Source organism: Danio rerio, chromosome 7, assembly GCF_052040795.2.
Source record: "Danio rerio strain M-AB ecotype USA chromosome 7, GRCz13ab, whole genome shotgun sequence".
Classification (NCBI taxonomy): domain Eukaryota; kingdom Metazoa; phylum Chordata; class Actinopteri; order Cypriniformes; family Danionidae; genus Danio; species Danio rerio.
In genome coordinates this window covers 15,662,917-15,686,518 of record NC_141027.1, presented here as the reverse complement: position 1 = coordinate 15,686,518, position 23,602 = coordinate 15,662,917, and the positions used below count along the sequence as shown (strand labels likewise).

At 38.4% G+C, this 23,602-nt stretch overlaps 1 protein-coding gene and 1 long non-coding RNA gene across 3 annotated transcripts in view; one reads left to right on the top strand and one right to left on the bottom strand.

Annotated features, from left to right (window-relative positions):
* mef2ab (myocyte enhancer factor 2ab) overlaps positions 1-21,486 on the bottom strand; it is a 53,372-nt gene extending 31,886 nt beyond the window's left edge. For both annotated transcript variants that reach the window (XM_087260743.1, XM_087260744.1), the window contains exons 1-2: positions 21,303-21,486; positions 3,647-3,850 (exon numbers count right to left, since the gene is read on the bottom strand). In XM_087260743.1, coding sequence (XP_087116869.1) covers positions 3,647-3,850; positions 21,303-21,356 — 258 coding nt within the window. In that variant the 5' untranslated portion in view covers positions 21,357-21,486. The remainder of the gene's footprint in view (positions 1-3,646; positions 3,851-21,302) is intronic.
* The window catches only part of LOC147843062 (uncharacterized), an 812,539-nt gene that overhangs the window by 769,914 nt on the left and 19,023 nt on the right, over positions 1-23,602 (top strand). The window lies entirely within an intron of this gene.

The window sequence follows — 23,602 nt, the reverse complement described above, 5'->3', positions numbered from 1 at the left end:
TTAACATGGCTATTAAAACACAGAGCTCGATTACAGATGACACCAAGATTCCTAATATCACTGCAGTTTGAAGATGACAAACCCCCAAAAACTTGCCTGATCATCGGGGTGATGCTAACTGGAGCAAAAATCAGCATTTCAGTTTTATCAGGGCTCAGTTGCAGAAAATTGTCTGCCATCCATATGTTAATGTGGACTAAACAATCCTGCAAGAGAGACAGTTTGTCTAGCCTGTCAGGGATAAACGAAAATATAATTGTACATCATCTGCATAGCAGTGGTAAGATATAACTTTAAAACTATTAACAATCTTGCTGAGAGGGAGCATATATAAATTAAAAAGAAGAGGGCCTAGGACAGAACCTTGAGGCACACCACAGGACAGATGAACAGAGTCTGATATATGAGTTCTTATGGACACAGAAAAACTGTCAGCAAGATAGGCTTTACATACACGGGAATAAAAGAGACAAATAAAATAGAAACAAATAATATAAAAAAGATGAAAACAGCGTTGAGAGTTTTTCCATATTCCAAAACACCGGTGTGTCATATTGTCTAGTATTCTATTTCAGCCTTCAAATGCTAGTTATTGCTATTTTCAATCGCTCTCTAACTAATCTTCTGGACAATTGCTCGTCAAGTTGATTAGGTATTTATTGTCATTTCAGCCATATACAGTTAGTATTAGCTTATTCATGCTTTCATGACCTCTCGATTAGATAATTGTAATGCGTTACTAGGTGGTTGCTCTGCTGGCCTAATTAACAAACTTCAGCTAGTTCAAAATGCAGCTGCTAGAGTGCTTTCTAGAACAAAGAAATATGATCATATTACTCCAGTTCTTTCATCATTGCATTGGCTCCCTAAAAAATGTTGTATAAATATTACAATTTTATTGACTACCAAAACCCTAAACGGCTTAGCTCTCCAGTATTTGAGGGAGCTCCTAGTGTTTTACAGCCCCTCACATCCGATACGCTCAATTAATTCTGGACAATTTATTATTACCAGAATATCAAAATCAACTGTAGGCAGTAGATCTTTCTTATATCTGGCACCTTAACTCTGGAACAGCCTTCCTAGCACAGTTGGGGAGGCAGACTCACTTTGTTAGTTTAAAACGAGATTAAAGACACATCTCTTTGCATTAGCATACTCATATAACACAAATGCTTTTGAAATCCAAATCTTCTAAAGGATTGTTAGTGTGCATTATTTAGGGCAACCAGAGTCAGAAACACTTTCAAAAACACATTATAATTTGAACGGCATCTACATTTATGTTGGTCGGTTTCTCCTTATCCAGAGGTCTCCATAATTTTGGACCAGGCCGTATCCTGAGTAGATGCTGTGGTGGTCATAATGGAGTGGAGAGCATGAGACTGATTCCTGAAAGACCCCAAAGACAGGTTAGTCTCCACATTGGTCCCGTGGGCCAGCCTGCACACTTCTGCAGTCCAGTGTTTGTCCAGCCTCCGGCGCCTAGACTGCAGTTCTGCACAGGAAGTTTGGCCAGAGGAGAAATGGTCGTGCCCAACTGAGCCTGGTTTCTCTCAAGGTTTTTTCCTTCACTTTCATCAATTGGTAAAGTTTGTTCCTCACCACTGTCACCACTGGCTTGCTTGGTTTGGGATTTGTGGAGCTGCGCATCGATGGATTCAGTGACTTTCAGCAGTGAAAATTAAACTACACCGAGCTAAACTACTACTACTACTGAAAACTGGACTGACACAGTTTCAATTTACAGGAACTTGCTTTGACACAATCTACATTGTAAAAGTGCTAAAGAATGATGAACTGAATGGATTGGACCAAGGTGTCATAAGCAATCATAAGCAATACCAGCCTAATCTCAAGAGGAAAAGTAACTACTACACGTTTTTGACAGTTTATTGGCTAATTCATACAAATTTAATTGAGTTCAGTCATATGAACATACATGATTTTTAAAAGGAGATGTGGCACCAAACTCCACCCCTAAACCCAAACATCATTGGGGGATGAGCAAATCAAACTAAAATGTACAAATTAGGCCGTGCGAAATCATCCAAAATAGCTAATAAATCAAAATGTTACACATTGCCGTGAGATCACATTAGTGATGCAGTGTTTTTGGTTTGGTTTTTTCACTGATGTGCAAACGTGGATGGTTTTGAAAACATTGTCATGTAAATGTGAAACTTTTAAAAAGCAAGGGGAAAATCTTTTCCAATTTTAGTTTCAGCGTTCTCATGTAAACATAGCCTAAAATACCATTTAAAAATGAAAAGGCTCAAGTGTAAATGCACTCTAAGTTGGCTGATCACACCGAACGCGCTTTTTGCGTTAAGAGCCGCATTTTTTGAATGATTTACTAACGGCCGCAAACATTTTGCATCCTGCGCGTCTCACTTTTTAACCGCCTGCTCCTCACGTTTTTGCCATTGCAGGCTGTGCTCTCGCAGTTGTAAAAATTCAACTCTGAGCGAAAAAAGCGCTTTACGTCACTCGCGTCTTTTTCATTCTTCAATCAAATGAAAGCAGAGGCGGGGTTTCCACTGAAGTGACAGCAGTTTTTACGTTGTCCAGACAACTACGGAGATTTTTGAAGATGGAGGAGAGACTTGTGGTTGCTGTTTTGATTTATCTGGTGCTGTATGACTCACTAATCTTGAATATCACAATATTATTAAATATTAAAATTATACCAATATCAAAAGCAACACTCGCGCACGATCCCCAGCTTATTCAGTCATTGCCTTGCGACATAAAAGACGTTTATTTTAAAACGGAAAAGTGCATTTGGTTTGATCGGCCCCTAATACTGGTAGTTAATTTACAGTTAATATATTTAATACTGCTTTTGAAATTCATGTGCTGCCTAAACATGCAGCAAAGACAGAAATTACATTTCTCATCATTATTATACCCACATTTGAACCTGAAAAGGGTTTTAAGTGTCTTTTTATATATCAGCCTCGCTTTTATTTTACCTTAATTCATTTATTAATTTTCCTTCGGCTTAGTCCCTTTATTAATCTGGGGTCGCCACAGCGGAATGAACCGCCAACTTATCCAGCATATGTTTTACACAGCGGATGCCCTTCCAGCCGTAACTCTACTATACTGGGAAACATCCATAAGCACTCATTCACACACATATAATACAGCCAATTTAATCCACACAAACACAGGGAGAACATGCAAGCACCACAAAGAAATGCCAACTGGCCCAGCCGGGACTCAAACCAGAGACCTTCTTGCTGTGCGGCAACAGTACTAACCACTGAGCCGCCCTATTTTTGCTTGTTAAATACTTAATTTATACAAAAAAACCCTTTAATTAAAATTCTATTAAAACTCAATTAACTTTTGATTAAAAAAGCCATTCTTCAAACACGTAACATATAAACTTTTTATAATAGTTTAGCAAAGCTTATGCTAGCAAAAATAAACATACAAACATTCAACAAAACTCCTGCCTTTTCACTGCTGGCTAATCTAAAAGGCTCTTATTGGTTCGTGAGATCAATAGGAATGTGTGATTGGTTATAATGTCTTAAACAAAAAGGCTGTTTGTTATAAAAAGAGAGTATAACTAACATAATATTTAATTATGCAGCAATATTTACATTTTTGGGCCATTTTTTTACCATTCACTTACTTCCACGATGTCTGAGTTGGTTCTGCTCTCGTGAGGTTCGTTGTATTCTGTGTACTTGAGCAAGACCTTGTCCATGTCTGTGCTGGCGTACTGGAAGAGCTTATTGGAGCTGTTGAAGATAATCAGGGCTATTTCACAATCACACAGAACGCTGAGCTCATACGCCTTCTTCATCAGTCCAAACTTCCTCTTCGTGAACGTCACCTATGAAAACAATAGGAGAAATTACAGAAATGTCAACTTAGAGATGAGATCAACTTAGAGTTCAGGTAATTAGATCTGTTCACTATTGAATGATGTGAGTTTGCATTAAACCAAACATTTGAGCGCAAAAATCTATATTTTTTGCAAAAAATTATTATTAAAAATTTTATTAAATTATTACAAATTATTAATTTTAGTTAGCTAAAAATTTTTATTATGAAGGATCATGTATATTTTAATTCATTAAATGTGAAAGCCCCCTGAGATCTCATATTTGAGGGGGTCCCTGTTATGAAGAACTGGGTTGCACTGGTAACTGTTACGGTGCCAATCGTCTCAGTATGTATATTAACACTATTAATGTCCAATAACCATGAAAGAAAAAACACAGACGTACTAAATTGTAGGTGTTTACTCAAATAGGATATATTAATTCTTAAATAACAATATTATTTAAATGAAACAAAAACATACATCAAAAGAGCGTAGGCCTGCGCAAATAATAATGAAATAAAAGGTTCACAATAGTATGTAAAGAATAATGCTGATTGCTTACAAATCAATAAGAAAGAAAACTATTATAAAAAGTCCTTTCTACACGTTCAGATACCAGGAGGTTGAATGAAGCTGGTCTTTTAGCTACAGTCTCAGGGCCGTTGGTGCACAATGAATCCTCCCGCGATGAGAAGGGCAGGAATTTCAGCCGGTACTGGATGTTGCTGAATAATTATGATACTGCTTCATACGACTCTTGCACATGTGTGGTTCTATAATGAACAAATTAATGTGATCAGTAATAATTGGAATCATCGTATGATGGACACCAGCAGCACTACAAATGTGCTGAGTCATAGCCATACAATATGCATGTAGATAATAGTAATGTGGGCAATTAAATACTCAAACATTACAATCAACAATGCAGCAGTTGTACATCAATTAAACACAAGTAACTGACAATCATATTAATATAATATAAGGTACTGTCGAGTGACACTCACGTTTCTCATTGACGCACTTGCAAGGATCGTCACGAGCGAGACTTCGGCACCGTCTATAAGCGTTATTAAAAACCATCCGCTGTCAATCCAGATTATCATACACCCTTCTGCAGTTCACAAAGTGAAGGTGCTACAGAGCGAGTGGATAGTTTACTGTTTTACGCCGTAAAAGATGAGATTGTAGGACCTCCGCTTTCACATCGCCATTCCTGAACTGATTCACTTTCGTTTTTTTCATTCGGTTGACTTGAACTGATCTGAACTGATTCGCGAACGCTGGCTTGATTTGGTTGATTCCTAACTGAACTGATTCCCGGTGGCGCAACTCACTAAATATGCCACACCTTTTCTTCTAAATGAGATATAAAATAATCTTCATACAACACCTATTTTAAATGTGCATAAACTGAACAATGGCTTTTTTACAGCCGCCCCCAAATTTGGTAGTCAAATTTGCTAACAGCATATTTACTGTATGACATCTGTATCTTGAGGTAAAGCGGGTAGTCTGATTAATTTGGCAACTGGTCGAGTGTAGGTGTGTTCCTTGACCTTAATGACAGCTGTTCTAACTCTACCATCAGGGCTAGGAATGATTGATGAAACAGTACCAACACGCCAAAGTGCTCTGGGTAATTGCTCGTCAGCTATGAGGACTACAGTTCCAACTGTGATGTTATCTCTTTCTTGTTTCCACTTCTGCCGCGCTTGTAATGTAGGCAGGAAGTCATGCACAAAATGTTTCCAAAAGTGGTCACTGAGAATTTGGCTGTGCCTCCATCTCTTTCGACTGAGCAGATCCGACTCAGGATAGACTACCTGAGGTAGGGAGGAGTCAGGCCGCCCCATGAGCAATGAATTTGGCGTCACAGGGTCTGGATCCGCGACATCACTAGACACGTAACCGAGTGGTCTCGAATTTAAGATACCTTCGACCTCCACTAAGACAGTCCTCAAGACTTCTTCAGTTACTATTTGAGCACCCAAGGTGGTCCGCAGTGCTGTCTTCACAGACCGCACTTCTCTCTCCCAAGATCCACCAAAGTGTGGTGCACTGGGAGGATTAAAGCGAAATCTGATTTGTTCTTTAGCCAGTTGGTCTCTCAGTAGTGGTTGCATCTCCTTGAAAGCTTCCTCCAATTCCGTATTTCCTCCTCGGAAATTAGTTCCTTGGTCGGATAAAAGCTCATAAGGTCTTCCCCGACGTGCAGTAAAGCGTCTCAGAGACAACAGAAATGAATCAGTGTCCATATGGTCCAGAAGGTCAAGACTGACTGCTCTAGTGGTAAGGCACTTATACACTATACCCCACCTCTTCTCTGTTCGTCGGCCTATCTTTATCATAAGGGGGCCAAAACAATCAACACCAGTGGAGTAAAAGGGAGGTTTAAACAACCTAAGACTGGAAGGTGGAATATCTGACATCTTCGGAATAACTGGTCGGCCTCTCCACTTTTGGCATTCTGGGCAGCAGCGCTGATGCTTTTTCACTGCCTCTCTCCCTCTTAGGATCCAAAATTTCCGTCGTAGCTCAGCGTACACTCTTCCAGGTCCGGAATGGAGTAATTTTGCATCATAATGCTTAATAAGAAGAGTAACTACTGGATTAGTGGGATTTAAAACGACAGGATGTAAAATATCTTTGGTGAGGCTCTCACATCTTCTAAGTCTGCCGCCCACTCTGATCAGATTGGAGTCTTGGTCATATTCAGGTGCAAGTCCTGACAGTTGACTACTGTTTGGTACAGGCTTTCCTTCCTTGAGCAATGCAAACTCTTTTGGGAAATCATGCATCTGACAATGTCTCAGGAGAGTCAGTTCTGCATCGTGATAGTCATTTGCATTTGGTGGTTGTCCCTTTTCAGCCGCCCCATGAAGGGATTTCACTGTGTTGTCTAGTAGCTCTTGATAACTACTGAATTGCTGAACATCTGGAATAACTGGTGTTTCATTAAGTGTCCCACAGAAGGTGAGTTTCCTAAGCTCAGAGTCTTCATCAGGGGTTTGACGTTCAGGAACCTTTGGCCAGTTACATTTTGGTTGTGTCAAGAAGGCTGGACCTTGCCTCCAGCGATTGTCTTGGGTCAATTGTGTCAACGTCAGACCACGAGTAATATCATCAGCAGGATTAGTCGATGAATCGACATAATGCCAGGATCCTGGGTCAGACAACTCTTGTATTTCGCTAACTCTGACTCCCACAAACACCTTGTACCTGCAAGAATCAGACTGCAGCCAAGCTAGAACTGTGGTAGAGTCAGTCCAATATACAAAGTGGTGGATCTCTTGCGTCAGTTCTCTCTTCAAGACGGCACCTAGCTGTGCTCCCGTCAGAGCCCCACATAGCTCTAAGCGTGCAATGGAGAGTTGTCTCTTCGGAGCCACTCTGGATCTTGCTGCTAGGAAAGCTATCTGTGTGTTCTGCTGATCATCTTCAGTACTCAAGTATGCTACTGAGCCATAGGCTCTCTCTGAAGCATCGCAGAAAATGTGAACACTGCGATGTTTGATTGGCTGCTGAACAATACCACTGTAGCACCGTGGTAAGGTGATCTGAGCTAAATGGGGAAGCTCATTTTCCCATTCTTCCCATGCAGCTAGCAGATCAGCTGGCAGACAGGGGTCATCCCAGCCTCTTTTCTTGTTCCAGAGCAATTGTACAATGATCTTTGCCCTTGTAGTGAAGGGAATCAGATACCCTAAGGGGTCGTATTGCTTTGCAAGTGTGCGGTAAATCTTGCGCATGGTGATTTCTCCTTTATCCTCTTGGAATGGTTTGTATGCTAAGGTATCAGATTGGCAGTTCCATATTAGTCCAAGGGTTTGTTCCAGAGGGTTAGTTGTACCTTGGCTGAGCCAGATCTCGCTGCCCTTTGACTTCAGCTCAGATGGAAAATGGTCAATGACCGTAGGATCATTACTGGCCCATTGTCGCAACTCGAAACCACCCTCCGATAGATGATTTTGTAATCTGTTTACTAGCTGCTTGGCCTGTTCCACATCTGAGATGCTTTTAAGACAGTTGTCTACGTAGAAATTACGTTCAACAGTTTGCCGCACATCATCTGTGGACTCAAGGATTCCTGCATGTGACTGAAGGGCGAAAACAGCACAGCAGGGACTGCAGGTGGTTCCGAAAGGTAAGACTGCCCATTGATAGATGGTTGGAGGCTCAGACGTAATGCCATCACGCCATAGGAATTTGAGAAAGGGTTTGTCTTCATCAAGGAGGCGAACTTGATGAAACATGCCTCTCACATCACTACAAACAGCAATTGGATGCTCCCGGAAGCGAAGTAGTACTCCCAACAAACTTGGCCCAAGAGTAGGCCCAGGTAGTAGGTTCTCATTCAGTGATTGACCTTGGTATTCAAAGGAGCAGTTAAATACTATGCGGTTCTTTCCATTGTGATGGACGATATGATGAGGTATATACCATGAATGAGAGCTCAAACCACACTCCTCTGTTGTTGGTAAAGTGATGTATCCTGCTTGCTGTAACTTTTGGATTTCAGTATTATAGATATTGGTCAATTTGGGCTCTTTAGACAGTCGTTTTTCTGCACTACGTAGCAGAGGTAGAACAGCTTCTTTGGGTGCATTCAATGGTGGGAGTGACTCTTTCCAGAGTAGTGGGGTTGCGTATCTTTTGACTCCCTCCACATTAATTCTGACTGTTTTTTCCTCCAGAATCCGAATGGCCTCAGCATCTTGACGTGAGCGTGTCACAACCTTATCAGAGCGATAGGGCAGAATATCCAGTTTCCACAAGTTCTCCACTTGGTTGAATAGTTCTGAGTCTGGTTTTGCACAAGAAACAAAGAAACATTCCTGTGGTTGGAGCTGAGAACAAAGGATCCTTGATGGACCTTGCAATGTCCATCCAAGTCTCGTATGTACTGCTGCCGGTCCTCCTTTAGACCCCAATATCACAGGTTCCACAGGTGTTATCAGATGTGGGTAGTCAGAACCAATAAGCACTAATGGCTGTGCCTGATTGATTGCATGTAGAGGCAGATCTCTGAGATAGCCATGTTTCTGCTGCAATTCAGTGATGGGATAAGTATGTTTGACTAACCCCAACCCTTTTGCAGTAAAGGCTCCAAAAACTTGAAATGATCTGTCAGGTTGTGAAGCAGGAGCGATTGTGAAGGACACTGAATTTCCACGAATGGTGTGTACCTCCTGTCTCACTGTACGAAGCGCTAAGTCCTCAATTGTTCCTTGAAGGCCTAAACGCTGAGCAGCCTCATGCAATAAAATCGTTCGCTCTAATCCATCATCCAGCACCGCATAGGTCTCTAGTGACCTGTCCCCATTACGAATCACAACCCGACTCAATTTAAGTAGCACTTGCTTTCCGCTTGTGGGTCGGTCCAGATACAAGGTCTGAGAAGTAGAACTTACTGGATCTGTGCTACTATGTGACTCTCTGATGTTGCATGTCCTGCTTGAATCAGAGTTGGTATTAACATCATGCAGCACTTCAAGATGTCTCCTTTCGCATTGTTTACATTTCGCCTTTAGAGTACACTTTGAGGTTGGATGACTTCGGCCACATCTCCAGCATCGGTGACCCATTTTAATCCAATTCTCGACCTGTTGCTTAGTCAGGAGCTTAAAGTTTGAGCACTGATTCATATAATGATTGATGGTATCACAAAAGGGACAATACTTCTTGGGCTTCTCCTGTGTTTTTCCTGAAGGTACTGACCCTGTACCAAAGTTTCCTGTTAATACTTCCTTCTGGTCTCTCCCATGTAGGATAGTAGTTGGCTTTCGAGCAGGAAATCCTGGCCTCTTATCCTTGTGTAGACCAAACTTCTCTCGATCAAGAAAGGTAGTGTATCGTGTTCCCTCTACCTGCACACGTACCTCATATTCAAGCCAGTCAGCTAAATCAAGCAGTGTAGGGATGGGAGTCTGCAGTGGGTTGATAAATCTCTTAAAGTTGGCTCTCAGATCATAAGGCAACTTTGTTAAGAGGCGTGATACATGAGAACCGCATTTCAGCTCGGTCCATCCTGGACTACCCAACTGATTCAACATCCCTACTAAAGCACGAACACGAAGAGCAAATCCTTTGAAGGCTCTGACATCTCCACTTCTGATATTGGGCCCATCCATCAAACTGGATATTCGCTGCAGTGCCAGCTGGTGTGGTTGCCCATACATGTCTATAAGTGCTCGCATAGTGTCACTAAAGGGAGAAGGACCATGACTGTAAGAATCTGCAATGAGCAAGGCATCTTCTAATTTCAAATGATCCATGAGTATTTGAAACTTGAATGATTCAGATGCGTCTTCAGGCAAAACGTTGTCTAAAGCAAGTTTAAGTCGATTAAACTCTCGCGGATCATCATGTATAAAATCTGGGATGGTGGGTGTAGGCCCACGATACTGGACTGACATAGACTGGTAAGGAAGATTAGGCTCTTGGTGCAAGGTTGGATATGGCATATCAGTTGAATAGAATCGTTCATTATCAGGATAGTGATTATTTCTCCGTTCTCGTTGAAAATAAGGACCAGAATGTTCAAGCATGACTGGTTTGTGGGAAGTTTGAGTTAAATGCCCATAACGTGGATCACTAAGATTTCTGGCAGGCTTGTACTCTGAATGCGAATTATATTTATATGGGTCAGCAGGAGGATGACATGGATCTCGAGGGGGTTGACGAAAGTGATTGGGTAATGGGTTAGATTCATCATATAGCCGATTAGATGGAGTAGACTGATTATGACGATCAATTGCATATGGCATAAGTTTCCTCTCTACCATGGGGGGCTCCGCATATTGAGGTGTTGCCTGACCTGAATGTATTGGAGCACCACTCAGTCGTCCTGTTTCCTTTAGACGATGTATGAGATCTTCAATGAGGTCTTGTCGGCTATCGTTATACACATGCAGTGACTCATCTCTTGGAGGCACTGGTGGGGGCAGTTCGGGTTGATCAGAACTTTGCTCATAATGAGGGGGAGACATCCTCCTAGCAGCCATTGGAATAGCAGATCTGTCAAACTCCGCATCAGGAGATGGCTGTAAGGATGGCGAAACCTGTGGTGTATCTAACACAGGTAAATTAGTGATTATTTCTGAAATTCGTTGCACATCTTGCCTCAGCTGCTTGCTCTCTTCTCTCATTTCGTGGATGAAAGAGATAACATCAGTATTTCTTACTGCACTAGCATGCTCGTTTGCGAATGTATGCTGTGTCTGAGCTAAACCAAACTCATAATCTTGAAGATATGAAGGCGGTCTAGTAATTCTACGTGGGCGAACTACGTCACTATCTAACATTTTCTCTCCTGGTTTGGACATCGTTACTGAGACGGTTGTGCCTCCGGCTCGAAGGACCATAAAATGTTATGAAGAACTGGGTTGCACTGGTAACTGTTACGGTGCCAATCGTCTCAGTATGTATATTAACACTATTAATGTCCAATAACCATGAAAGAAAAAACACAGACGTACTAAATTGTAGGTGTTTACTCAAATAGGATATATTAATTCTTAAATAACAATATTATTTAAATGAAACAAAAACATACATCAAAAGAGCGTAGGCCTGCGCAAATAATAATGAAATAAAAGGTTCACAATAGTATGTAAAGAATAATGCTGATTGCTTACAAATCAATAAGAAAGAAAACTATTATAAAAAGTCCTTTCTACACGTTCAGATACCAGGAGGTTGAATGAAGCTGGTCTTTTAGCTACAGTCTCAGGGCCGTTGGTGCACAATGAATCCTCCCGCGATGAGAAGGGCAAGAATTTCAGCCGGTACTGGATGTTGCTGAATAATTATGATACTGCTTCATACGACTCTTGCACATGTGTGGTTCTATAATGAACAAATTAATGTGATCAGTAATAATTGGAATCATCGTATGATGGACACCAGCAGCACTACAAATGTGCTGAGTCATAGCCATACAATATGCATGTAGATAATAGTAATGTGGGCAATTAAATACTCAAACATTACAATCAACAATGCAGCAGTTGTACATCAATTAAACACAAGTAACTGACAATCATATTAATATAATATAAGGTACTGTCGAGTGACACTCACGTTTCTCATTGACGCACTTGCAAGGATCGTCACGAGCGAGACTTCGGCACCGTCTATAAGCGTTATTAAAAACCATCCGCTGTCAATCCAGATTATCATACACCCTTCTGCAGTTCACAAAGTGAAGGTGCTACAGAGCGAGTGGATAGTTTACTGTTTTACGCCGTAAAAGATGAGATTGTAGGACCTCCGCTTTCACATCGCCATTCCTGAACTGATTCACTTTCGTTTTTTTCATTCGGTTGACTTGAACTGATCTGAACTGATTCGCGAACGCTGGCTTGATTTGGTTGATTCCTAACTGAACTGATTCCCGGTGGCGCAACTCACTAAATATGCCACACCTTTTCTTCTAAATGAGATATAAAATAATCTTCATACAACACCTATTTTAAATGTGCATAAACTGAACAATGGCTTTTTTACAGTCCCCAAGTAATCATGGGGTAACAATGGTGAAATTCAGCTTTGCTGTATATTGAAACAGAAGAAATTCTTTTACATTTTTAATAATATTTTACAAAAATACAGTGTTTATTGCATTTTTGATTAAATAAATGCTGCCTAGTAAGTAAGTAAGTAAGTAAAGTTTATTTATAAAGCACATTTACTTCAGTTTGGCACTGACCAAAGTGCTGAACAAAACCATAGCACAAAAAAAGAGTAAAAAGATAAAAGAGTAAAAGATAACAATAAAAGTAATAATAGGAATAAAAGTATTACAGCAACAACCACAATAAAGATTAAAAGCCTGGGAATGCAATAGAATAAAAATGTGTCTTAAGTCTGGACTTAAAAATAGAGAGAGAAGAAGCACTTGTAATATCCGGTGGTAGCTGGTTCCACAAACGAGGAGCAGCGACTGCAAAGGCTCTATCCCCTTTCAGTTTAAGTCGTGACCGAGGAACTTGAAGTAAAATTTTATTTGAGGACCTAAGAGACCGAGGAGTTGACTGTAAGTTAATAAGCTCTGATATATAAGAAGGTGCTTGCCCATTCAGTGCTTTAAAAACAATAAGTAAAATCTTGAACTGAATTCTAAAATTAACAGGAAGCCAATGAAGGGATGCTAAAACTGGTGAGATATGAGCATGTTTTTTGGTGTCTGTTAAAAGTCTAGCTGCCGCATTTTGAACCAACTGCAACCGTGCCAATGAGGATTGGGGGAGACCAACATATAGAGAATTGCAATAGTCTAGGCGGGACGTGATAAAAGCATGTATGACCTTTTCCAGATCTTGAAAGGAAAGAATGGATTTGAGTCTGGAGATGATCCTCAGCTGATAATAACTATTCTTAACCACTGAGCTAATTTAGGTCAGAATAAATGCACATTTCTTGAATTTCTATCTATAAATATTTAAACAACAGTTCTGTCTGTTACTTGAATCTGATTGGCTGATGGCTGTGCGATATTTTGCCAGTAACATCACACAAAGGACTCTTCACCCTTCACCTCTGTGTAATACTCCGCCCACATACAGCAAGCAACAAGCAGAGATGCTACAGTTTGATAAATATTATGTTGTTAGACAACAAAATGTACTTTTGAGGCTTTTTTAGTCGAGAATCTAGTTGTTTAGATTGCAACTATGCAGTTTATTTGTAAGAATAGTGCCTATTTTTAAATATTTACAATTTCTGAGAGCTCGTCGGCAGCCAAAGACGGATGACGTTTTCTATCCACAAGATGGCGTCAGAACCGCATAATAAGCCCTTTGCTCAGTGTGTTCTCTTGAGCGCGAATAAAAAGCTGAAAAACGGAAGCCTTGTGGTTTTTAAGGTGGACCAGATAAAGTCAATAAGAAGCTGCTAATAAGAAGCTGGATTCAGCCTTGTCCCTTCTTATCGCAAACACAACAGCAGTCTGGTGAGAAATCTCTGTGAATGGATGGCATATCATGTCACGTTCAGCCTTATAATCTTAAAATGTGAGCAAAAATTGCTCTTTTGTCATCACCTTAAGGGGGGTCACACACCAGAAGCGCCACTTCACATTATGCTATAGAGAATCATTCAAATACTAGCTCTAGCTATATACGGTGGTGAATTAGTCAGCTGCAGATGTGAATGAATGGTGGAAGAAAGTAGTTCCTAATACAAAAGAGTTTTAGACTCTCCCTGTTTGATTTTTTTATTTTATGTACAAGATTGTGCTGTCGAACTGTTGTATAAACAGAGGCCTGCGGCCTCGTGCCAACACACGCCTCCCACCAGTGCTGATAAACAACCATAGCACACTGCTACTCATGTGATTTTACTCATATATATATATATATATATATATATATATATATATATATATATATATATATATATGTGTGTGTGTGTGTGTGTGTGTGTGTGTGTGTGTGTGTGTGTGTGTGTGTGTGTGTGTGTTCTTTCTGACACCTTAAACTTTGTGGAAATTTAAAAAAGGAAAAAGATTAATTTAATTTAATCTTAATTAAAAGTTTCCCTTTTTAATTTAATTTTCCCTTTTTAAATTTCAATTAGTTTTAATTCAAAAATTTCCCTTTTTAATTCAATTTTCCCTTTTTAATTTTTTAAAAAATATTTCCCATTTTTAATTTATTATAATTTTTTTCTTTTTTATTTAATTAAAATTTCTCCCCTTTAATTTTATTTGGTTTTCCCCCTTTTTTAAATTTAATTGAATTTTCCCTTTTTATTTAATAAATTTTTTTATTTTTAATTTAATTTAATATTTCTTTTACCTTTTCTCTTTCAATTCAAATTAATTTGATGTAATTTAATTACAATTTTCGCTTTTTCATTTTAACTTAATTTTTTCCTTTTTAAATTTATTATTATTATTTTTCCCTTCTATAATTATTTTATTTTATTTATTTATTTTTTTTTTGTTTTTCCCCTTTTAATTTAATTAAATTTAATTAAATTTAAGTTAACAAATCTGGCCTCCTAACATCAGTATCTATTTAATTTTCTTATTACCTCCAATATATTTTTAAAATGTTTGCTGCATTAGACTAATGAGGAATCATCATATTATTCACACACTTTTGTTCTTTTGTTGCTTTGATTACTTATACTCTCTGCATTTGTTGCAAGTTGTTTTGGATGAAGGGTCTGCTTAATTATTGCATCATTTCATCATCACATTGATATTGTATTTCTAATAACAACACCAACAGAAACCCATTTAAATGTCTCACATCAAACTGTCGAAAAAACAGAATAAATGCATCTCCAAGCTTTTAACACACTTGAAAAAAAGTGTTTTGGTACTGTATTGTTTTTTCCCTAAGCGTGTGCTCATTAATAGCATGAGAACAAGTCATTCTTCACCACTGTCAGATGCTGTCAGCTGTCAGGGTTGCCAGATCTTCTCATGTTTCCTGCCAATTATCGCCCTCTCTGAGGAATCTCGAGCTTGTTGCCACTTCACAGCTGAGGGCCAGATCCTTACAGCAGCGCACGAAACACAGAGTGTGTTTATCGCCAATGTCACAGTGCAAAAACACATTTGAAATGCCTAAATGTGGTTCCAGAGACTCTTAAAGAGGCAGGACTTTGAATTATAAGACTTCATTTGAATGGTTCCCTTTTAGACATTATGTTCACTACATGTAATGCTGAAATGACACATCAACTAGCAGTCATTAGTAGACTATGCGATGAATATATCTGCCACTTCTGTATAAAAATACTTGTTAATATCTGTGATTCACAAGTGTTTTCTGTTTATTTACGATTGTGAATTGTATAATGGGATGTTGACCTTTGCTTTGTTGACTTTAAATGTTGAAAAGTCAACTCTAAAGCTTAACTAAGTGACTTTTATTGACATTTTAGAAGTTTGAAATATTATAACGTAAAAGAAATTATATACAGAGAGAATTAAGTCTGTAAAATAAGAGAAAATGTACAGGCAGTTTATTACAAGGGTTTTGTAGCACAATATATAACACCATCACAGGCAATATATCACTTTAAACTATTAAAAATGGGAATGAAAATCACCCTTTTCCAACTTTTTAAGGTTAAAAGTTGTTGTAAGAAAGATCAAGATCCCATGATGCGACTCAAAAGCATAAAAAGGGGGAAAATAATGAATCACAAAATACGAAAAACTGCTAACCTACAGATATTTTTACAAAGCTGCAAAAACACACACAATAATCTGTCAGACTGGAAACGCAAGCTCGTGCGACAAGTTCACAGTTCGCTGCGTTGAGTGAACTCTGACCTGCGAAACCGTATCACGTGACAGCATGAGACCAATTGAGAATCAAAGCATGACCTCTCTGGACAGAAATTTTAAATATGGACCAATCGCTCGCTTTTTTAAATGTCTATTCATCTGGTTTAATCCCGTTCCTTTACACAGTGCCGTACAACAGAATTTCACATGCTCAAACTCCGCACTCAGCTGTGTGACCGCAGCTTCATTCTTAAGATGTTTCAGCAGCTTCATTGGAGTTCACTTGTGTTAAATTCAGTTGATCGGACTTGATTTGAAAAGTGGCCCAGCCAAAGCCCAGACCTAAATCCTATAGGACATCTCTGGAGAGATCTGAAAATGACTGTACACCGTCGCTTCCCATCCAACCTGATAGAGCTTGAGAGGTACTGCAAAGAGGAATGGGCAAAAACTCCCAAAGAAAGGTGTGCCAAGCTTGCAGCATCATATTCAGAAAGACTTGAGGCTGTAAAAAAAGTGCATCAACAAAGTATTGAGCAAAGGCTGTGAACAATGACGTAAATGTGATTTTTCAGGGTTTTATATTTAATAAATTTGCAACAATTTCAAAAACTCTTTGTTCACATTGTCATTATGGGGTATTGTGTGTAGAATTTTGAGGAAATAAATGAACGGAATCCATTTTGGAATAAGGTAACATAAAAAATGTGTAAAAAGTGAAGCGCTATAAATACTTTCCAGGTGCACTGTGTTCTACTAACCCTAAACAAAATCTTGCCCTAACATAATTATCTAATATTACTCTACTAATACTGAAATGAGATTTGACTTGTCACTGGTAAGTTACCAAAAAAAATCTGTTAAAATTAATTGTCTCGTAACTATTAATAAGCAGCAAATTAGTAGTTTATTGAGCAAAGTCATACTTAATAGTGAGAATTTACCTTAAAATAAAGTGTGACCGTATTTTCTTTTTAAAGCTAATCCTACAATCAATTACTGGTTTACAGTAAATAGATAAATATATACAGTTGAAGTGCAAACTATTAGCACTATAAGCATAATATTAATTGTTTTTTTTATGTATTACCCAAATGATGCTTAACAGAGCAAAGACATTTTTCACAGTATTTCTTATAATATTTTTTCTTCTGGAGAAAATCTTATTTGTTTAAATTTCGGCTAGAATAAAAGCAGCTTTAATTTTTTTTTCTCCATTTTTAAGGTCAGTATGTAAGCTTCATACCCAGTGGTTGAACGAGGTATTGCAATCCTGGATCAAGACAAAAACAAAGCACAGGTTGCCAGAAAAGATCAAGTCTGATGATCACGTTGTAAATAAAAGCAATGACACACGATAGAAAGAATATTTTCAATATTAAAATTAGTTTTTTTTTTTAAAGTAACATATCAAATTGATATATTAGAAATGGCTTCTATTGCAGCTGAACAACAGGATACACTGACAATGATCACCTCAGGTACATCTCATGTGCTTTAATTAATGCTAACAATGTGAGTTTGAATGCCATTTTACAGCAGCAGATCTTGAAAATAAAATAAACCATTTAAACTTCATTACTGTGACTCAGAACACCCATTAGTGATTCAGCATCTATAATATTAAAGAGGTTTAATATGTATGAATTAGATTGTAAACCTTACCATTTCGTGAGTGAGTGCATCTGTGCTTCTGAATGGCTGCATTTCAATTTCTGTCGAGTTTTGTCTGATGCAAACAAACAAATTGCTCATCACTGCGTATCTCATCACGTAAAGTGTTGTTAGGACACGGGGTTACAATTTAACCTGCTCACCTAATGTTCACATTAGTAAGATTTATATTATTGGCTAATTAATAACCTCATGTGGAACTTTGAATCTGCGTGTCATTTCAGAGTCTGCTACTGTCCACCAGAGGTCGCATTTCAGTCACGAGTGCATGCTGTGAGAGACTTTCAGAATGAATAAATGAAATATGCAGTTTTCCACCAAGTCACCCCGGCATGCTGAAATATAATTGGCTAAACTGTCATTGGATGGGTTAAAAGAACCAAAACAAAGACAGACTTTCCACCACGGAAAGCACACATTTAAAGCAGAATATCTGACTTCGGCAAAGTTCACCTAGCATGTTTCCTAATTATCTGCAAACATATTATGATATTTTTAAGCTTTAGAATAGTCAAAAACGTACATACGGCACTTTTAAGCACAATTTTTTTTATTGTCTACAGATTAAACCACTGTTTAACATGACTTGCCTAATTACCCTAACTTGCCTAATTAGTTAAGCCTTTAAATGTCACTTTAAGCTGTATAGAAGTGTCTTGAAAAATATCTATAAAATATAATTTAATGTCATCATAACAAAGATAAAATAAATCAGTTATTAGAAATGAGTTATTAAAACTATTATGTTTAGAAATGTGTTGAAAAAAATCTTCTCTCCTTTAAACAAAAACTGGGAGTAAATATACAAGGGGGCTAATAATTCTGACTGCAGATGTATACTGTACTCCAACATACAGTGTGTCATTAAGTAAACCAGCGCAAATGTCTGATCAAAAAAGGCTTTCTGTACCAAAAATACTCCAGCGAACAAGAGCGCCCAGACTAGATAGAGTTTGTGGTGCTGGTTGGTATTTTAAATTTAGACTGGGTACATTCAGGCTTGTCTCTGTGGTTTAGCAGTGAGTGATGGCCATCGGGGCAGAGAGAGAGCCGTCTCAGACTGACCAGTTTCCTAATGAGAGATGTGGAGCCCTGAACTGCTCTAATTACTGCTACCACACCAACTGTACAAGAGCTCCAGTGTGGAGGAGAAGCGGCCTTCAGACACACTGTCTGACCAACACATTCAATAAACACACCAAGGAGCTCATTTCAGCAGATGTAAGCCATGTATGTTAGGAATGAAGGAAGATGTGGGACGTTACCACTGCTCTACAGCATTCTCCGCTAATACTGGCACTAGTGGTGTACAGTAACAAATTACAAATACTTAAATTACTGTAATTGAGGAATTGTAATTTACGAAGTAGTTTTAAAAATGTGTATTTGTACTTTCATTTTTAGTGTTGCATTGGTTATTTTACTTCAACCTGCAGTCACTACTTAATTTTTTCTTGTCTATGAGGATTGGCTGAGTAGAAAAATCTGTCCTGTGATTCCTGTCCAATCAAATCGCACGTAGAAAGTAAATCACATCATCATGCCAAACTGCCTCAATACTGTTTGGTGAATGTCCTTGAGTGGCCCAGCCAGAGCCCAGACCTAAATCCTATTGAACAAAAAAAGAAACTCCGTAAGACAGGTGTGCCAAGCCTGTGGCATCAAATTCCAAAAAGACTTGAAGCTGCACTGCAAAAAATGCTTTTCTTACTTAGATTTTTCGTGTTTTTTAATCAAAATATCGAAAATATAATATAAAATAAAAATATTTTCTTACTTGGATTTTTTCGTCTTGTTTCTAGTCTAGATATCTAAAAAGTCTTAAATCAAAAAGAATTTTCTAGGCAAGCAAAACATATAGTTTTATTTTAAGAAATAATATGCCTAAATTAATTGAGTTTTTTCTTAAAATAAGCAAGATAATCTTATTTTTCCTTTTGACAAGATTATTTTGCTCTCCCCGTTGTTAGATTATTTTGCTAGTTTTAAGGAAAAACTCACTTAATTTTGGCATATTATTTCTTAAAACAAGACTATATGTTTTGCTTGTCTAGAAAATTCTTTTTGATTTAAGAATTTGTAGATATCTGGACTAGAATCAAGACAAAAAATCTTAGTAAGAAAATATTTTTTTGCAGTGTGCTGCCAAAGGTGCATCAACAAAGTATTGAGCAAAGGCTGTGAATGCTTATGCATTAAAAATGTATTAAAGCATTAAAGGGGTTTACAAAACGATGTCCAAAATCTTTACACACAATGACAACGAGACTGTTTAGACTGCATGTCACTGATGAGAAGATGGCTGATGTCTACTGCATGACAAACCAAATAGTCTTTAGCAATAACTAAATAAATAGAATGTTATGTTTACACACACAATCACGAATAACATGCAAATGCATTAGCTTTTCACTGTGTATTACTAAATGCTCACTACTCATGAGTACTCCACTTTTTACTCAATTGAACAATATTTACAACAGATGTGTTTACTCTACCAGGCCCATCGCCAGCCTGATGAAAGGGGTGGGGGTTTTTTTTTCTCTCAAAAAGTGGACCTTTTTGCAGTTATAGGCCTCATTTAGGCTACTATTTAATTCTGAGATTTAAATATCTATAATTAAATACTATTTTAGTGACATTTTAAGCACTATTTTAGCTAAAATAGCTTGTCGGATGGTCATCATAATCAAAAAGGTATATTTTAAAATTCACGGATAACAACAATAGCCAAGCTATTATTCAAATTCATTTTAATATTGGTCACTTTTGGTGCTTCACACCTTTTCATTAGTCATTTTTTGTTTCAAGAATAAGGTCCAAGACTTGTTAGCATTGGCCAAAACTGATTAGCTGAAGTCACACCAAAGCGACAGCCAACAGAGGATTCCGCTTGGTCCTTAAAGCCTTCTTCAATGGATTATTTTCACTATTTATGATGGCATAGCGGGCAGCACAGTGGCGCAGTGGGTAACACAAACGCCATACAGCATAAAAGATTGCTGGTTCGAGTCCCGGCAGGGTCAATTGGCGTTTTTGTGTGGAGTTTGCATGTTCTCCCAGTGTTCGCGTGGGTTTCCTTCGGTTGCTCGTTTCCCCCACATGTGATAGGACAAAGACCAGCTTCCAAATAATCCACATATGCAGTTCAAACATTAATAATTTATTACCAATAATCCAGCTAGGGCTGCACGGTGGCCCAGTGGGTAGCATGTTCGCCTCACAGCAAGAAGGTCGCTGGTTCAAGTCTCGGCTGGGTCAGTTGGTGTTTCTGTGTGGAGTTTGCATGTTCTCCACGTGTTCACGTGGGTTTCCTCCGGGTGCTCCGGTTTCCCCCACAAGTCCAAAGACATGCGCTGTAGGTGAATTGGGTAAGCTAAATTGTCCGTAGTGTATGTGTGTGATTCTGGTGGTTTATTCCGCCGTGGCAACACCAGATTAATAAAGGGACTAAGCCGAAAGGAAAATGAATGCTAAATGTTTCACCGTTACATATTCCAGTCTGTATTTGTGAAGCAGATGTCCTCATCTCACCTGTCTGTTTCTCTCCTCCATTATGCGGGTAATCTGGATCTTCTTTCGCCCCATTGTCACTTCCCTTTGTTTCTATTCGCTAATCAGAATCCTCTTTCTTCTGCGGTGATTGTGCTCGATTATGTTTTGGTTTTACAGCATCGTATGAAAAGACCTCCTGTCTGCATTCTTCACCTCCACAGAACCTGCAAAAAAAATGGACAATCAACGTTAAGCAGCAAATCATATAAGAAAAACATAATATGTGACCACAAAACCAGTCATACATTTACAGATTTAAAGATGAAGAGCAAAGGATTAGCCCTCCTGTGAATTTTATTATTATTTTTTTTTAAATATTTCTCCAAATAACATTAAGCAATGAATTTTTCACAGTATTTCTATAATATTTTTTTCTTTCGAATAAAGTCTTATGTGTTTTATTTTAAATAATATAAAAGAAGCAATATTTATTTTGATTGTCTACAGCAGTGGTTCCCAAAGTGGGGTCGGGACCTCCCGGGGGAGTCATGGGACAAAAAAGAAGGTCACTTGGTGATTTCTAAAAGTCAAATTTTTCATTAATAAACCATAACCTGCTGAATCCATAACCTACTGAAGATTTTGTAGCCTATAGTTACAGCCTTTCTTTTTTTCTGTTTGATTGTGACCCTTGGGGTGATTGCATTATTAGAGACACAGGAATAGTGTCAGATGCAGCAGATTTTATGGCACCAGGTTAAACTTTGACACATTTACAGCACTCACATACATAAAAAAAATTAAACAAAGAATAGGCATGGGCCTAATGGTGTGTGTGCGCCACTGCATGCAGAGTTTGTATATTTATAACCATCTCAGAGGATATTGGGGGTTGCGAGTCACTGGCATTATTTTTGCGGTCGAAAAGTTTGGAAACCCTGAGTCTACAGAACAAACCGCTGTAAAACAATGGCTTGACCAAATAGCCTAACTTCCCTACTGTAATTAACCTAGTTAAGCCTTTAAATGACACTTTAAGCTGTATAGAAGTGTCTTGAAAAATACGTAGTAAAATATTATCTACTGTCATCATGACAAAGATAAAACAAATTAGAAATGAGTTATTAAAACTTTTAGTGTTTAGAAATTAAGAGAAAAAAAATTTTCAGGGGGGGGGGGGGGGGGGGGGGGGAGGAGGGTTGGTGATAATTTAGGAGGGCTAATAATTCTGACTTTAACAGTAAATGAAAAACTGAAGCTTTTCATTGACGTTTGGTTTGTTCGGATATGACAAGATTTACAAAGCGAATTTAAAACTATTTGAAAATCTGGAATCTGAGCTTTCAAAAAACTCAAATACTGAGAAAACTGCCTTCAAATTGTCCAAAATAAGCCCTTAGCGATGAATGTTACTAATCATAAATTGAGTTTTGACATATTTACAGTAGGGAAATTTAAATCTTCACTGAACATGGTCTTTAGTTATTGTTTTAATGATTTTTAGCATAAAAGAAAAATCAATCATTCTGACTTATTCAACGCATTTTTTAGCAACTGCAAAAAATATAGCCATAAGACAGTTTTGCAGTCCAGGGTTTAGGGGTTTGCGGTCCACATATCACAAATTCAGACTTAAATTTATTTTCCTATGGGGAAACTAAAATTGCAGCAAGGTGCCTTAACACAAGCCAAGTTCCATGTACACAAGTTTTCACCATAAAACATACAACAGACCCCCACATATACTCGCATACACCCCCAGTATAATAACATATACTCACTGGCCACTTTGTTAGGTACACCGAACGAGTACTAAGCTGGACCCCCTTTTGCCTTCAGAACTGCCTTAATTCTTTGTGGCATAGATTCAACAAGAGACTGGAAATACTCCTCAGAGATTTGCATGCTCACATGACAGCATCACACAGTTGCTGCAGATCTGTCGGCTGCACATCCATGATGTGAATCTCAAGTTCCATCACATCCCAAAGGTGCTCTAATGGACTGAGATTTGGTGACTGTGGAGGCCATTTGGGTATAGTGAACTCATTGTCATGTTTAAGAAACCAGTCTGAGATGATTTGCGCTTTATGACATGGTGCGTTTACCTACTGGAAGTAGCCATCAGAAGACAAGCACACTGTAGTCATAAAGGGATGGACATGGCCAGCAACAATACTCAGGTCAGCTGTGGCATTAACGCGATGCTCAATTGGTACTAATGAGCCCAAATTGTGCCAAGAAAATATCCCCCACACCATTACACCACCACCAACCTGAACCATTGATACAAGGTAGAATAGATCTATGTTTTCATGTTGTTGATGCCAAATTCTGAC